The sequence below is a fragment of the Bombyx mori genome, chromosome 19 (genome assembly GCF_030269925.1).
Source record: "Bombyx mori chromosome 19, ASM3026992v2".
Classification (NCBI taxonomy): Eukaryota; Metazoa; Arthropoda; class Insecta; order Lepidoptera; family Bombycidae; genus Bombyx; species Bombyx mori.
The window spans coordinates 14,594,058-14,611,567 of NC_085125.1; the positions used below are offsets into that span (position 1 = coordinate 14,594,058).

Sequence of the window (17,510 nt, forward strand, 5' to 3'; positions counted from 1 at the left end):
CACCTGGTGTTAAGTGGTTACTGGAGCCCATAGACATCTACAAATGCGCCACCCACCTTGAGATATAAGTTCTAAGGTCTCAGTACAGTTACAACGGCTACCCCACCCTTCAAACCGAAACGCATTACTGCTTCACGGCAGAAATAGGCAGGGTGGTGGTTCCTACCCGTGCGTACTCACAAGAGATCCTCCCACCAGTAACTACGCATATAAATACTTAGTATATTAGAATTATTTTAACCTCATCATAATAACAAAATGATTAGGAAGGTAAATAGGTAGAACAATATATTTAGTACTAGTGATAGATCAAGTTGCAAGAAAATCAATCGACGATCCTGCCAATATCTGGCGCAACAATGAAACTATTATTATGGTTGCGTGTGAAAAGTGAGACATTATTATTAAGATGTTAAGGCTCAAGATGGGAATCGACAATAACGTAGTAGGTAGGTAGTGCTAATGGGCCCCGGTATCCGTAATTATATAAACTTAAAAGATGAAACTAAAACTGTATTTTTAACTTGTATTACACTTAACTCTACAAATTTTAATATTGATGAAAAGCCTAGTGCCTATCTGAGTTCTTATTGATTTTTCTTATCAACTGAATATTATCACAACAACTTCTAATTAGTGCCACTGAAACTTTCGTTAAATCCAAACCTGAACCGCGTAAAACCAAATTACAAAAATGAGTAATAGAAAATTTCCAAAATATTTAAAAGAACTTGAATATGAAATTTCTGCAAAGTTAAAACTAATAAGAAAAACCAACAGTGAGTTATTGGAAATGAAGCAGCTGTACACAGATCAAGTTTTAGAGGTATTTGTATTATTAAAGAATTTGGTACTTTAGCACTTAAATTTGATAGACCTAGTTTTACATTTGGTGAGATTGGTATTGTAGCTTCCACATCAAAGTACGAATGATGCAAAGCTGTGATGAATTTCAATGTGAAGGGTAAGATCAGTTTTTATTTCATGAAAGCGGACAGCAGTTTTTCGGCAACAAATGACGCATATATTGTAGCAAATGAGCACACGCCCCACTTATCGGTGAATGGTTACCGTCGTTCATGGACATCAACAGTGCCAACGACATAAACAAGCCGCTGCCTACCGCTGAATACCGCTACAGCAGTCGGAAAAAACCGTGGAGGGAAGTTCATTTCAGAGCCAAATGATACATAGCAAAAAAGATCACTGGAAATGCGCTGTGGATGAACGCAGTAGTTCTAGGAAGTTTGGATGAACTGTGGCGGTGCGACGGTAAAACTTCGACGGATTAGAGCTGATAGGATAATCTCAAACAATTTCTCATAGCACTCCAGATGAAACATACGACACAAAACTTAGAAAGAACCGAAGTCACGTGTAAGCAATGTTTTTTGGTGATCTATGAGCTGGAGAGCTTTTTATTAAATTGCGTTCAAACTTGGTACGGTTGTGTGGCACTTTGGAAGGTTTCTGTCAGGCTAGCTCTCAAATATAAAGTATCATCTATGAGACTAGCTGTGAGTGGCTTTTTTAATTCATAATCGTTATAACAAATAGGCTTTCTTTGCATTTTGCGACAGTCAGTAGTGGGCCGCTAGATGAATAACACAAAATACCGCTTTTCTTCTTGTATATTTTGAGCTTGGTATATTCATGGAACTTTCGAGATCCGATGGCATTTCGAGAGTTTTAGAAGAAGAGCGAAAGTACATACTATAGAAGTTTTTTTTATCTTTACAGATTTTTCGAACAGCGCTTCAATATTTAATAAGTCACACAGTTACGTATGCAACAGTGCTAAAAAGTATTAAAACTGCTTATGATAACGCTATAGAAATACGGGATGAAAGAATTTCACAGTTTATCGTACAGGATGTAAGTAGATGGTACATACTAAGCACATGTTCTTTTAACAATACCTTAAGCTGGGACTATTTGCTTACTTATTTGACTTATTTGTTCGTGTTGTTCTCGCGTATTTGCTCCGATTTAAATTAAACTTTGTACAGTTTATAATTAAGGCGTACTCGTTGATTTCCAATTAACATGAAGCTGGATACATAAAATGCGAAAAATAGCAGCCAAAGCCGTCGAAATAATTTTAGGTATAATTCTATCTCTATCTATTCTCGGATGAAAAGTAACTTGCAAATTTCAAATCAGCCAATACTTTTCAAGAGGGAAGAAGTCAAATAGTTTATACACTTAATTAGTTATTAATTTGTGACGAAACCCAAAACAATCTTACACTGGAGAACGCTAAGAACGAAGTTGTGTGAATAGTTTTATTTTATTAATTTAGTATTTTTTCGTGTTTAAACGTGTAATAATGGTGGTTTATTAAGCATTTAGCATCTGTGAAAATGCACTAAAGTGGGAAAATGAAACAAAGACGATAAAAGTAGTGTATCGAGTTCTTTCAAAAATCTCACCAAAGTCTGCAAAAAACTACTATTTTACTGAAACATTATTTCATCCCATCTCCTCTTTATTTCATTTCACCACGTTTCATTTAATTTCATTTCAATTAATTACAGTCTCCAATATATCAAATTCACCTCATTTCGTTTTTTTCTTGTAACAGAATTTATTATAGATTAAGCCGTTCTTCAGCTTTCCTGTTGGAAAATGGAACTTCCACTCATAGATTATATTGCTTCCACCATAGATTAAACACTTCATTTAATTGAGTTGAGAGCTTCCACTACCAACTGATTTCCATAAAATAACAATTTACAATATTTTTAATCTAGCTATTTGTCTGTTTAACTCGAATTTAACTTGAAGAGAACAAAGAAATATATTTCTACATATTTAATATTATTTAATATTCCGTATTATGTAGGAATTTAATATTTAAAGATATGATATACATTAAAGATAGATAGACGCACCCCTATCAATACAGCTCCGCCGAGTACATATATTAAAAATAGTTATAATTAGGTAGTCGTGAAATAAAGTGTATTTGCTGTAATTACAACGTATCAAATTATTGTAAAAAATTCGATAGGTGTGTTGCAATAATTTACGTACTATAAACTTATTCTTTTATGAAATAATGTCGAATTTTGAAGTATCTTCAAAGACAGTCTTTGTGTTGGATGGAGGATTCTCAACACAGTTGACCTGTCACGCCGGTCATACTGCTGATGGCGATCCTCTTTGGAGTGCACGATTTTTAAAGACACACCCTCAAGATGTTATTAACACACATCTGGACTTCCTTCGTGCTGGCTCTGACATCATCGAAACAAATACTTACCAAGCCTCCGTAGATGGATTTGTTAAGCATCTGAACTTAACTGTCGAAGAGAGCTACGAACTGATAAAAAGTGCTGTTGAATTTGCAAGAACTGCACGCGACTTATACTTGCAAGAATGCCAAGAATCAAACCTTTCAGGTCGGAAACCACTCATAGCTGGTTCGGTAGGTCCTTATGGTGCATATTTACATGACACATCAGAATACACCGGTAATTATGCTGATAATACAACAAAGGAAACCATAAAAAATTGGCATAGGACAAGAATTCAAGCATTAGTAGAGGCAGGTGTAGATATATTGGCGTTCGAAACAATACCATGCCAAAAAGAAGCTGAAGCACTTGTAGAAATATTAAAAGAATATCCTAATATGAAAGCATGGTTATCATTTAGCTGCAAAAATGAGACTTCCTTAGCACATGGAGAAAATTTTCAAAATGTTGCCAAAAAATGTTGGAAATCAAACCCAGACCAGTTAATAGCCATCGGAGTCAATTGCTGCTCTCCGAAAATAGTGACTGAACTCTTTAAAGATATAAACAATGATCAAGAAACTTCCATACAATTTATCACATACCCTAACTCAGGAGAAACTTATGACCACAAACTTGGGTGGACTGAATCGGACAAATGTGAAAGCTTACATAATTTTGTTGCTGAATGGCTTGACCTTGGAGTTAGATACATAGGTGGTTGTTGCAGAACAAATGATGTAGACATTTCTAGAATACGCATTGAGACAGATCTTTGGTTGAAAAAAAACAGTCTATGAATGTATGACTTTTTCATTTTGCAATAATCTTTCATTTTAATTATTTTTTTTTGTTTTCTTTGGGTTTTATTAAAACAAATAGGTAGTTGTTATAGAGTAATGGATTGTTATTTACATCATCATGTTATTTACATATGACATATTATAACCTAGTCTTATGACTTATTGCATCAGCTGTTATCACTTGGTTTGTTATTGTACCTATTTGATAAGCAAAAAAGATTGCAATTAATTTATGACTGAAACCAAAAGTTTATTGTATTCAACCAAGAAATTCAAATAAAACTTCAAAACAAATGTGTAAAGCTAAATTTTAGATAAAACTTTAGTTTTAACAGTTTGGTAATGGAGTAAACCTATCATGAAATAATAAATAGAACATTATTATTGATTCTGCATTATTAGGATTATACATTTTAAAAATTTAATATCTTAAATATTAATAATAATAATTTAATATAAGACGCAGTATGCTACAAAATGCTTAGACAAGATATTAAATTAGGCAATAAAACATTACCAACGATCAACACGTTCTGCTGAAAACAAACATTATCAGCTTAATCGCAGGTTTTTTTTCTATCTCATAACGCATGTTAGAGATTGACTTCTAGAATAAATTACGTACATACACCATCAGGCGGGCTGTATGTTCGTCAACGGCATATTAAAAAAAATGCAACCTATAAATATTTTAATAATTAAGAACTTTTCTAGAGCATACTATGAGGCAGACATCTATTGCTATTGTAGGATGGTATAGTCCTAATATAAGATTGTATTTTTAGAAGCTATATTAGGACTGATCTCGTTACGAGGTGGCTCGCGACTAGACAAAATGGAAAACTGAAAAAATAAATATATTATTAGATAAAAATTATTACATTAATAGTATGTACATATTGACTAGTAATAAAAAATATAATAGATAACATCTACATAGGTACTACTTAAATTGCAGAAAGTCTTCGGAATATCTGTCAAAAAGAAACAACGGAATGATCAAATTCAAAACTTGCTCAAAGAAAATAATGATCTCAAAGAAAAAAACAATAAATTAGTATTAGAAATGGATAAATTAAAAAAAGAATTTGGAAAGGTACTGTATTTTAAAGTCTGATAAAATGTTTCTCTCGTTGTCAAACAAACAAAGACGAAGTAAATATTCTAGATGATTTCAGCATCTTTCATAGCAAAACAAACGCAGTAAAGTAGTAAAGTAAACGAAGAGCATTTGCTTTAAAATAAACCTTATGTAACTTGATCTTGATTTAAGTAATTCCCAGAAAAAAAAAGATTTCTACTAAACTACTACCTACATAAAAGATCTACCTACCTATTACACGCTGATACGAAAGTCTTATTTAATCGAAGTTATCGTGGCCTAAAGGATAACACGGTGCATATTTTGTAATGAGCAATGCGACACTGTGGGTGTTCAAATCCCAGGCAGGTACAAAATAAATATTGTAATGAAATACGTATGTAGGTACTTAACACAGTTCACGAATATATTCCACGGTGAATGAATAGGTAACATCGTGTAATAAAAATAAAACCCGAAAAATTGATTATTGCATGGAAGGACCTCTTGTGAGTCCGCACGGGTAGGTACTTCGACCCCGCCTATTTCTGCCGTGAAACAGTAATGCGTTTCGGTTTGAAGGGTGGGGTAGCCGTTGTAACTATACTGAGACCTTAGAACTTACATCTCGAGGTGGGTGGTGCATTTACGTTGTAGATGTCTTTGGGCTCCAGTAACCACTTAACAGCAGGTGGGCTGTGAGCTCGTCCACCCACCCATCTCAGCAATAAAAAAATATATCTTGTGAGTCGCACACCAGCGTAGTACCTGGGCAGGTACAAACCATCCTGCTTATTTCTGCTGTGAAACAGTAATGCCTTTCGGTTTGAAGGGTATGGTAAATTGCGGTTGAAATTTAAACTACTATGTTATGTGCCTTTTTTAAAGTCGATCACGATTTGATGATGTAGATGAAAGATGACAAATTCTCCGACTACCTCTCTTTGATGAAAGAGCGAGATGCAAGATACGCTTTATATTTCGAAAACCTAACTCTTCAAACGAAGCTTAAAGACCTTGATGGTTCATTTTGCCCGTCCAATGATGCATATGGAGATCCTGTGGTGCTGAGGATAGCCCTGGATAGATGCAGGTGACTTTATTTAAATACACACTTAACTCCTATTTTTAGTGATCTTATGTGGATGGGAAATGATCAGCTAGGAGAAAGTGAATTGCCGTACATCACACGTAGTCAAAATGTCTAGAGAGGCTAGTGTTCTTTTAAAGTAGCAGATGATTTCAGGACCCACTTGGTACTATGCAAGGACCGCAGACCATAGACATAACGTAAACTCCACTTATCTTGAAACATGAGATGAAGATCTCAAATTCTAAAAACCTCTCGGACCAGAACGATGTCTACATTATTGCAAATATAGGTAAAAAAGGTAGCTAAGCCATGCAAGCTCATAACAATGCCACAAGTGAAGGGACAGTTGAACGGCACTCAAAGCGTCATTTAGACATTCGATTGTCGACAGGACTAAGTTTGAGTAGGGCAGAGAACCACGGCATAGCATGACCTAAAGATATGGTCTGCCATTTTATCCATATTCCAATGTAAAAGTATCTTTTGTATAAAAAAATTCACGATCATAATTAAAACCATGCTACTGCTACCTAACTGTCTCACACACAAAACCTATTAAACACCATTGCAAGAAATATGTCTTGTCAGGCACAGCTTAATTTCCTCTTAGCCGTTTTTATTGGTATAAATTTGCACAGGCAGTAGAGCCAACCGGGGCACTATGAATAAAATAATTCTTCTTCTTTTTCTCCACCTTATCCCACTATGTGGGGTCGGCACAGCTAATTTTTCTCTTCCATTCTCTTCTATCAGCCGTCATCTCAACACTCACTCCTCTCTCTCTCATATCGTCATTCACACACTCCATCCATGTCTTCTTCGGTCGACCTCTTCCCCCTCTACCTTGCACTACCATTTCCATACATCTCCTAGTCACATGCATCTTCTCTCTACGCATCACATGTCCATACCACGCTAACCGTCCGCTCCTTAATTTGTTGTTTACCGGGGCCACTTTCACACTTCCTCTGATGTACTCATTCTTTATCTTATCCATTCTTGTTACTCCACACATCCATCTCAACATTCGCATCTCTGCCGCATGCACTCCTCTTTCATGCTTAACTTTCGTCGCCCAACACTCAGATCCATACAGCACGACAGGTCTAATGATCGTTTTGTAAATTTTGCCCTTGAGCTGAAGGGGCATTCTACGATCGCATGCTGTTGCATAAAATAATTATATTTGGCAAAATATACAATGCAAAACTAGGTTTCCCGGTCTTTATAGCGATCTTTTGGAGGGCTGACGTCCTATTAGAGAACGCAATATGTAATTGGGGGTCATTGTCGATATTGTATAAATAAATAGTCATTCCACTGTGAGCGACTGTTACCATTATCGATCTGATATAACAACCCAGACCCAAAATTGACCCAGACTTTTATTTAACAATTTAGAGAACAACTGTCTGCGACTCAAACTAGTTTGAAGAAGATGGTGGAAGAGTACTCAAATACGGTACCTCGGAGAGAGTACGATGCGCTGGAGTCTAAGCACGACTCAGTATTGAAAAACTTATCAGCTTTGGAAGCAGAAGTTAAAAGTTTACAAGAAGCACATAGAAAGCTTTATGGTATGAATCTCAACCTTTTGTAAAGAATATTGCTTTTATGCTAATTTCGAAAAAGATCATTTAAGCAAGGCATTTAAGAAAACGTTTTGTAAGCTTTCTCACATGAGTCTATTGGGTATTTTTAAATGGCGTAATAAATGGGACACTTAGGGTCAATTCCCACTGAAAGAGCAGCGGCCGGCAGCGTCTTTTTGAGGCAAAATATTACAAACTATTTTGAATCTTATCTACGTGATTAAAAAGTTCATAGTCATTTAAAGGCAAAGGAGGGGTAGCGTGGCGTCGCGAGGCTGCACGAGCCTTCTACCGACTAGTCAAAAGAGGCGCCGCGCGGCTGATCGCGGCGCAGCTAGCTGACCTGCGGCCGACCGCGGTGCAGCTGACAGACTCGCGGCTGCGCGCGAGCGACCATTTCATACCCGCCCGCCCTGCCGCTTGCGCATTTCGCGTCATTTTATTAGAGGGTATCTTGTTCTTCTTCTACAGCCAGTGCTATGATACATAAATCCAAATCCACCATATTTATTGCCACACAACTTTCCTTGAGTGAAGTAGATCGCACACTAGTTTTCAAAGCTACCACGCGGAGGCTCATTGCGGCGCCTCGGGATGCCGCGCTGCCTCTCGCGGCGCCGCACTGCCCCGCGCGGCGCCACACTGCCCCTTGCGGCGCCGCGCTGAGTCACTTGCTCTTACGGCCGCTGCGCGCCGCTGCTCTTTCAGTGGGAATTGACCCTTAGGCTCACTAATAGATTTTGAATAAACTTTGTTCATAAATATGTTGATGAAAGCTTGGGACATGCGCTTCTAACGTCATATAAACTGTGGCCCACAACGTGGTCGCCGGGGTTCTTTGGACTAATCTTTTTTTTTTTTTTTTTTATTGCCCTTGTAGGCAGACGAGCTTACGGCCCACCTGATGGTGAGTGGTTACCGTCGCTCATGGACTTCAGCAATGCCAGGGGCAGAGCCAAGCCGCTGCCTACCATCTTAACATGAACTTAAACAAATTTTGTCTTTAATAACATATCTAATTAACACGAAGTCGATAGAGCACGGAACTGATTGTGATACGGTTGTCACTAGTAGAAAGAGCGACAAAGAATATTTGTAGGTACATTTGATTTGGAAATATTCTGAACCATGACTAAGCCGGTCAAATGTTAAGAGTTTTTTTTTTTTATTGCTTAGATGGGTGCACGTGCTCACAGCTCACCTGGTGTAAGTGGTTACTGGAGCCCATAGACATCTACAACGTAAATGCGCCACCCACTTTGAGATATAAGTTCTAAGGTCTCAGGTATAGTTACAACGGCTGCACCACCCTTCAAACCAAAACGCATTACTGCTTCACGGCAGAAATAAGCAGAGTGGTGGTACCTACCCGCGCGGACTCTCAAGAGGTCCTACCACCAGTCCACGCGGGCAAAGCGGCCGGTGGAAAGCTAGTGAGTTATATATTAAGTTGTCCACATATCAGCATCGAAGAAGTCGTTAGAAGAAGAGTTATCTGAAGTGAAGGAGCGCTGCAGCGAACTGGAGCGAGCCGGCACTCCTCGCCCGCACTGGGACCTCTGTGCTGACTTCATCGGAGGTGGACGAAACCGGTATCTTGCTTTATTGTACTTTCTTACTTCACTTGTACTCTCCCCACTGAGTTTCTCGCCGGATCTTCTCAGTGGGTCGCGTTTTCGATCCGGTGGTAGATTCTGCGAAGCACTGCTCTTGTTAGGGTCAGTGCTAGCAACATTCCGATTTGAGCCCCGTGAGCTCACCTACACACGTTAGAGTGAAGCTGAAATAGCCTCTCAAGGCTGTCAGCATAGGTAGGAGAAAAAAATTATGTACTCTCCTGTTTTCAAATATAGGATCTTCTTCTGAACTTGTCTTATTTCGGCTCCATCAGTGCGATTAACGACTTTTCGTCGTTTTAATATTTAGTCGTAAACTAATTTATATACTGAACACTTTTTGATGAAGCGTTTATTTCTGATGATAAACTTAGGTGTTTAAAATGTACATATCGACGGAAAAAATCGGAATTGTCGTAACTTGAAAAACCCAACTTCACACCAGAGAGAACCATTATACTGTATGTCCAGATGCCACAATTATTAACAATCGTCAGACATCGTAAGGGCGAATAGGGTGATCGAGCTAAGAGAAATATTGAGTACACCAATCACGTGTCTTAGAACAATTTAGAAATCTCTTGACGAAACGAAAACGAATGACAACTGTCGTTAGGTTGGAGGCACCGCTCTTCAAGAAGGATGATTGGTATGTGTGAAGGCGTCTACGCGCCTCCATCGGCTAGGCTCTGTCTATGGAGGGTAGAGGTAAGGAGCACCATCTATAGGGTATAGGGGACAAGTTGAAAAAGTGTCCGTCTATAAACAGCAAATTATAGTTTGTAAACTCACCGAATTAGCGCTAGTGTAGCAAGGGAAAGAGTATGAATATAGACGTTTTAAACCGAGTGAAGTGTGTTGGATTGCAGTGAAGGCTATGTTCCGATGTACACTCCGAACACTGTCCAGTGCTCTTACTGCGGAGATATTCGTTATATCAAATCAAATAAAAAAAAATTATTCAAAATAAATGAAAGTACCTACACACTTGTTGAACGTCAAAAATAACTACCGCCAATTCACAAAAACTAGCCTCCGTTCTGAGAAGAACTGGCAAGAAACTCAGCGGGCATGTCTTTTTTTTTTTTAAATTAGATTTTTTTTTAATATTCCTTTTTACAAGGAGTATTATAACGTAACAATTATAGCATTATGGAAATGCCCGGAGTGAGCAACTCATTCCCACTTTGTGCAATCTTCTAGATAATCATTGACTTCATAGTAAGCTTTATTGCACAGATGTTCTTTAATAGTTTTCTTAAACCTATGTATATGTAGGTTCTGAACATCTTGTGGGATTTTGTTGTACAGGCGCACAGACAAACACCCGAATGAATTTCGTATCTTATGTACCCTACTCTTCGGCACGTCAAGCTTGTGTGTTTGTGTTTATCCTAGTATTTCTATTATGGAAGTCAGACTTTCAGGAACAGGACTTTTTTAGGAAACTCCTCAATATGTTTACGAACATACATAGAATTTTCAAAAATGTACTGGGATGGCATAGTGAGAACTTTAATTTCTTTAAATTTTTCCCTCAGGGATTCCCTTGAGTGCATGAGTGTTACGTTAAGAACAGATAGTATACAGTCGCAGTAACTTAAGGAAATACACGATTTTATAAATCTTCACTTTATCACTTTTACCGTGCACAACAACCTCATTTCATTAATACTGTTATTAAGTTATTAAATTGCTTAAAAAACAATATTTTCTTAAAAGGTATACTTAGTTTTGGCGATTAATTCAACTGACAATAACTTGAATATTCTATTTTCAAATATAATTATATTTAAACAAGATTTTTTTGCTGAAGTGAATACACCTGTGTGTAGGTGGTAGGACCTCTTGTGAGTCCTCACGAGCAGGTACCACCACCCTGCCTATTTCTGCCGTGAAGCAGTAATGCGTTTCGGTTCGAAGAGTGGGGTAGCCGTTGTAACTATGCTGAGACCTTAGAACTTATATTTCGAGGGGGGTGGCGCATTTACGTTGCAGATGTCTATGGGCTCCAGTAACCACTTAACACCAGGTGGGCTGTGAGCTCGTCCACCCAGCTAATCAATAATAAAAAAAAACACCGCCATGACAACGTCGATAACAGAATACGTCGATAACAGTAAAGGACCGACTTCGTGGTATTCTAATTTGACGTCACACCTTACAGTGCAAATCGGAATATACCAGAAGTGTGGTAGTTTATGGCGCTGTTTTTAAAATCTTTCCATTTGCTATTATCCGCCATCTTAATTTGTTGCCCTTCAGCGGACACTTTTTAATATACTGAGATGGTTCTCCTTACCTCTACCCTCCATAGCTCTGTCGTAGCACGAAGTTAGCCTAGTTCCGACGATACCGCAATCGTGCTGCCATCTCTCGGGAATCGTGCTACTTTTCGTTTAGCTACCAAACTAAATTTAATGACCGTCTCCGACATATATATTAAAGGTATAAAGTAATTTAGCCCAAAATGCAAATTACGACATTTCCGCTTTCTCCCGTCGATACATAATTTAATATCCGTACTTATATAGTATGACGCAATGAATCCAATATCGGACGCAGCTGGTGGCAACTGGCGAGCGGCCTGACGTCACGGGACACGCTCCGAGTGCTACTTAAAGAGTTAGGTCCGGCCGCCGAGAGCGAACACTTGGAGTATTTTGATGGACTCGTAAGATAAGTTAGATATTTCGTCGCCTGCACATTTACAAATAAGCCACAAAATTCTTACAAACTATACACTTTTTAAACTTGATTGGGCAAATCGTTTCCAAAGCTAACACAAAATTATACAGAGACTTAATCATCATCATTCTCCTGCCCTTCTCCCAGTCAAATGAGTTCCATATCAAAACCATTTCTTCGCTCATTCCCCTCTTACACATATCGTCTTTCACGCAATCCATCCACTTTTTCTTAGGTCTACCTCTTCCTCTAAACCCTTCTACATTAATAGTTAAAACTCTCCTAATAATTTCATTGTCATTTCGACTCATCACATGGCCGTACCATCCCAAAAGCGCGCTTCATAACTTCTCTGTCACAGGGGCACTTTTTAGACTTGCCCTAACATAAAAAAATAAAAGTTTTTCCAAAATTTAGAACAACATGAGAACGACTATACAGAGACTAATAGTATTAAGAATATAAAATAAAACTTGGCGGGTTGTTCATAACACACTAGTTGACCCGGCCGACTTCGTAGTGCCTCAATCGATAAGTAAAAGACCTAAACTTTTGTCTAAAATAGTAATCTTAGAAACAAATGGGTAATAACTAGAGGTCGCAGGATTTAGAATCCGTACCGGTCTCTTGTGTGGGTCAGTCGATGATCATCTGTCGCCCATGTCATCTGTTCACAATTCTACATGTCACTAATGTCGGCAGGGCATGGACCCCTCGATACCTACATACCTGCGCTACGAAGGCAAGGTGCGGAACCTGCGACTCTCGCGACGGGAGATCAGCGTCATCATCAACGACATCTGGCTCGGGAAACAACAACACATGTCCATGTCCATGCAGGATTACGTCACCAAGTATTTTGAAGATAGGTGAGGACTCAAGTCAGCGATACGGCCCACTTGATGGTAAGTGGTTACCGTCGCTCATGGACGTCGTCAATGCCAGAGGCAGAGTTAAGCCGCTGCCTTCATATAAACATGGCGAAGGAAAGACCTTTGTGTTATTGCTCAGGAGACTGATGGTGAAAATGCGGATTGTTGTTGGGATCAGCCCGTTTCAGGTTATTGTCAAATATCTTCTGTTTCGTATTCTACTTCCTACTGTCACCAATAATCTTCATGGGCAGGGTAGCCATCAATTTTTGAACATTTACATCATTGACAACATTGAAGTCGTGCGTATAAGTGCAGGTAGCGCCGCATCAATATTATTTTCATCCAACCGTGCGCCTGAACGAACTCACACTTCAACTGGTGTTAAGTTGTCACCGGAGTCTGTATCCGTAACGTGGATTTTGCCTCCCGCCTTGAGAGATGAGTTTGAAGCCTCAAATATATTGTGTAACAGCGGCTGTTCCACGCCTCCAACCGGGACGGATGACTACTTCGCGGTAGAGATAGGCGGGGTCGTGGTGTCTGTCCATGCGAGCTTACAATACGCCATCTACTTTATTATGATTTTTTTTATTGCCTAGATGCGTGGACGAGCTCACAGCCCACCTGGTGTTAAGTGGTTACTGGAGCCCATAGACATCTACAACATAAATGCGCCACACACCTTGAGATATAAGTTCTAAGGTCTCAGTATAGTTACAACGGCTGCCCCACCCTTCAATCCGAAACGCATTACTGCTTCACGGCAGAAATAGACAGGGCGGTGGTACCTACCCGTGCGGACTCACAACAGGTCCTACCACCAGTAATTACGCAAATTATAATTTTGCGGGTTTGATTTTTATTACACGATGTTATTCTTTCACCGTGGAAGTCAATCGTGAATAATTGTTAAGTACGTATTTCATTAGAAAAATTGGTACCCGCCTGCGGGATTCGATGCACCGAACGTCTTATCCTTTAGGCCACGACGACTTTAAAATATCTGCTAATGTTCGCTGAATCGATTTCTTTTTTTTTCTACCTGTGCTGATAGCCTTGAGAGGCTATTTCAGCTTCGCCTTAACATGTAGGTGAGCTCATGGGCCTCAAACCGGACTGTTGTTAAGACTGGCCCTAGCAAGAGCAGTGCTTCGCAGAATCTACTACCGGATCGGAAACGTGACCCACTGAGAAGGATTTCTGTAACACGGCTCTAACACTCATGCCATTTAGTAGAGATCATCTAGATATGTAAAATTTGATTAATTTTCTCGGAACTTTCAGTTCGGTTCGCTGTCACCTTTTTGACTCGACTTGAGCTTTTAAGATTTAAGAAAATCTTACGCTGCGTTTGAAATCTCTCCGGCCTCCAATTTGAGAAATCGTCATACCTTGTGTTCACATTCTGGTTTAGGTACCAGCAGGCTTCGGTCCGAGCCGAATGGGCGTACAACCTGTGCGCTGGCGCCGAGCAGCTGCTAGACGACCCGCAGGTGCGACTGTTCTGGGGCACCGCGCATGCGCAGCTCAGCGAGCACGTGTACTGGGGCCTGCGGACGCACTGGCGCGCGCTGCGGGACCAGCTGTACCGACACGCTGACGGCCGGGAGGTAACCTGAAGATGTGGGGGGGGCATCATAGAACACAAGATATTTATGTAAAGGTTCACGATTGACTTCACGGTGAAGGAATAACAACGTGTAATAAAAATCAAACCCGCAATATTATAATTTGCGTAATTACTGGTGGTAGGACCTCTTGTGAGTCCGCGCGGGTGCGTACCACCACCCTGCCTATTTCTGTCGTGAAGTAGTAATGCGTTTCGGTTTGAAGGGTGGGGCAGCCATTGTAACTATACTTGAGACTTTATAACTTATATCTCAAGGTGGGTGGCGTATTTACGTCTTGGATGTCTATGGGCTCCAGTAACCACTTAACACCAAGTAGGCTGTGAGCTCGTCCACCCATATAAGCAATTTAAAAAAAGTGAATTCTGAATTTCGCTAACGACATTTTCAATATAGGTTTGCTTTTATACAAGTTCCGAACAACAACAGCATTTGGACCGTCGGTCTACAGAGCAATATCACCGGTTCGGTGGAAGATCTTCTGTTTGTTAACATTCAAACAGACAAATAGAAAAAGATGAAACAAAAAAACCTTCATTGCTTATGATGACCGGCAACCCGAAGAAGCTAGCTAGTAGCTTGGAGGAGCCGTGCTGATGCTTGACACGTCAAGTTGCGGAGAAGAGCTCGTCTAACTCCGACCCTAACATATTAACAACATTTTTTCGCTTTACACCCACCTGGTTAGCGATTACCGGAATCCTTATATATTACATAATCTTAAGATATGTAACCGAAAACTGAATTGTGTTATAACTATAATAGACCGGCACGCACTAACATTTTGGGAGAGGAATGTATAAGATGGTCGGGATTAAATACACACTCATCCTAGAGTAATGGTTTGTGTTCTAACAATGAAATTCAAGGTTCTTAGTCGTCAAATCCAGCAGTCTCTTTGTTTCTGACAAAAGCCTTCCTATAATTTTCTTAGACCATTTCCATTGAAGAATTCGAGAAAGTTGCGAAAGCTACGTTCCCGTTGAAGAGTGAGGTCGATATCAAAAACTTAGTGGACGTGGTGAGGAAGCAGCTCAAACTGAAGATCAACAACCAGCTTATATGCCTGGACAAACTTTTCTATGAGGTAGGTTGTGGGTTTTAGTAGGTGAGTCCTTTAGTGTGCACTAGTATGGCGTCATAGCATCTACGTGCTCAGTGGAAAGGCACGTTGTGAATCCACACGGTAACGCCGTTTGATATAGGACAAAATGTAACACGATGTGAAGTGGTTTTTATTTTTATTGCTTAGATGGGTGGACGAGCTCACGGCTCACGGAATAACATAATGTAGTAAACGTAAAAAACGGTAATTTGCGTTTACTAAATAATTGAGACAAAGACCTCAAGTCTCACGATAGGTGGCGTATTCACATTGAGATATCTGTGAGCTGATATCATCCCTCGACGCAATAAAGTAGAAGATGACATTAAGCCGTAAAGAGAAATGCTGTTTCGTTCAGAACGAAGAAGGCTTCGAGAGAATAGAACTGGCCAAGGAGTTGTACAGACAGCGGAGGCTTGCTCAGGACCGGTACATCCGCGAGCTAGTCGCCACCTTGGGAGGGAAACAAGCCGCCAACAAGCCTGTCACTGTGGACGCACTGAAAAGGGCCTTCGCATTGCTCGACCCAGCTATCGGTAATAACACTAATAACTAACAATTTATAAATATGTACTTGAAAATAATACACGCATTTTAAAAAATATTCTGATTTGTATGAATTAAAATAAATCTGCAAATTTCCCGCCCAAATTACGGTCCTGTCATGACGGCGCGACGGGGCGTGTCAATCCTAAATTTTGATACTAAAAAAAGATTTACGATAATTTAAATATTCTCAATCTAATGTAAAAACCTTCGATAAAAAATACCACGTGCTACAATTGATCGATCATTAGAAATTATAAAAGATTTTAAAGTTCTTACATAGTAATTGTGCCACTCAATATTATAATTATGTTTCGTACCTCGAAGTTCAATATTCACAAAACAGAAAGTTTTCTGTGCAAACACATAAAATAAAAGTATTTTTTCCAAAGATAAGATGAATTGTTTTAATTAAATCCTAACATTTTGATATTGTCAGATCATATTCGCATGGAACGTTACATACGCTGGGCGTTCTCGGATAACACTTCTGATTTGAACAACATCTGTGCAATACCACTGAGAACACTCACAGGAAGACTGGCTGCGGGAGACATAGAGAGAGTGGGGCCGAGGTATAAGAGCATTAGGAGGACTTACAAGTAACAAATATTGTAAAAGTGATAGACGAAATTAAATATTTAGAAATTTTACCAAAAACTTAACTGTTCAAATGTTTCTTGTTATAAATTTTTAGTTCACTTTTAATAAATTAATTGTTCACATCAATATTTAATTTACATTATAGATAAATGAATTAATGCAATAAATCTGTTTTATTTGTGTTGCCATTGATTTAGTTCTAATGGTTTGTAAATGCAAGTGTAATTCCTTAGTACTGTTTTTTCCTAGTAAGATCTTTGACAGGAACACGGAAGCGAAATTAAATAAAATGTTTTATTTATTTATTTATTTATTGTTTCTTCAGGTATAAATGTTATAATTTATACTAATATATAAATCTACAGTGGTTTTTACGGATGTTCCGTTATACCTACTCAATGGCGGATCCGGGGGGGGGGGGGGTCATGGGGTCATGACCCCCCCTGAGCTGGTTCCAGGACTTAGGTGAACCACTAATTGAACCTAATGATTTTATTTATATATTTTGCCACTATACAGATTTTATGTAACTACATACCTTCAATATTTAATTAATTTAATATAATATAATAACTTTGTATGATGGCAAGCGTTTGGGAACGAGCGCATCGAAAATTTGACTATGTGACCCCCTCCTGGCG

General features: G+C 39.1%; 2 protein-coding genes across 2 annotated transcripts; both read left to right on the forward strand.

The window, feature by feature from the left end:
- The first annotated feature begins 635 nt into the window (after positions 1-635).
- On the forward strand, positions 636-17,036 carry LOC105841347 (translin-associated factor X-interacting protein 1). The gene is made up of 12 exons (XM_012688748.4): positions 636-826; positions 1,741-1,875; positions 5,001-5,138; positions 6,035-6,216; positions 7,618-7,793; positions 9,274-9,400; positions 11,990-12,098; positions 12,815-12,981; positions 14,402-14,597; positions 15,550-15,702; positions 16,079-16,256; positions 16,706-17,036. The coding sequence occupies exons 1-12, from the start codon at positions 695-697 to the stop codon at positions 16,870-16,872; spliced, it is 1,860 nt and encodes a 619-aa protein (XP_012544202.3). The 5' UTR covers positions 636-694; the 3' UTR covers positions 16,873-17,036.
- LOC692944 (homocysteine S-methyltransferase) lies at positions 2,678-4,213 on the forward strand. Its single transcript, NM_001046784.2, is given in 1 exon segment — positions 2,678-4,213. A coding segment is annotated over 1 exon segment (978 nt). The 5' UTR covers positions 2,678-3,061; the 3' UTR covers positions 4,040-4,213.
- Positions 17,037-17,510: the final 474 nt, after the last annotated feature.

Coding starts and splice junctions, on each gene's coding strand:
- LOC105841347 (XM_012688748.4), top strand. CDS start 695: ATGAGTAATAGAAAATTTCCAAAATATTTAAAAGAACTTGAATATGAA. Junction 1,876..5,000: donor CACAGTTTATCGTACAGGAT/GTAAGTAGATGG, acceptor CTTAAATTGCAG/AAAGTCTTCGGAATATCTGT. Junction 6,217..7,617: donor ATAGCCCTGGATAGATGCAG/GTGACTTTATTT, acceptor TTAACAATTTAG/AGAACAACTGTCTGCGACTC.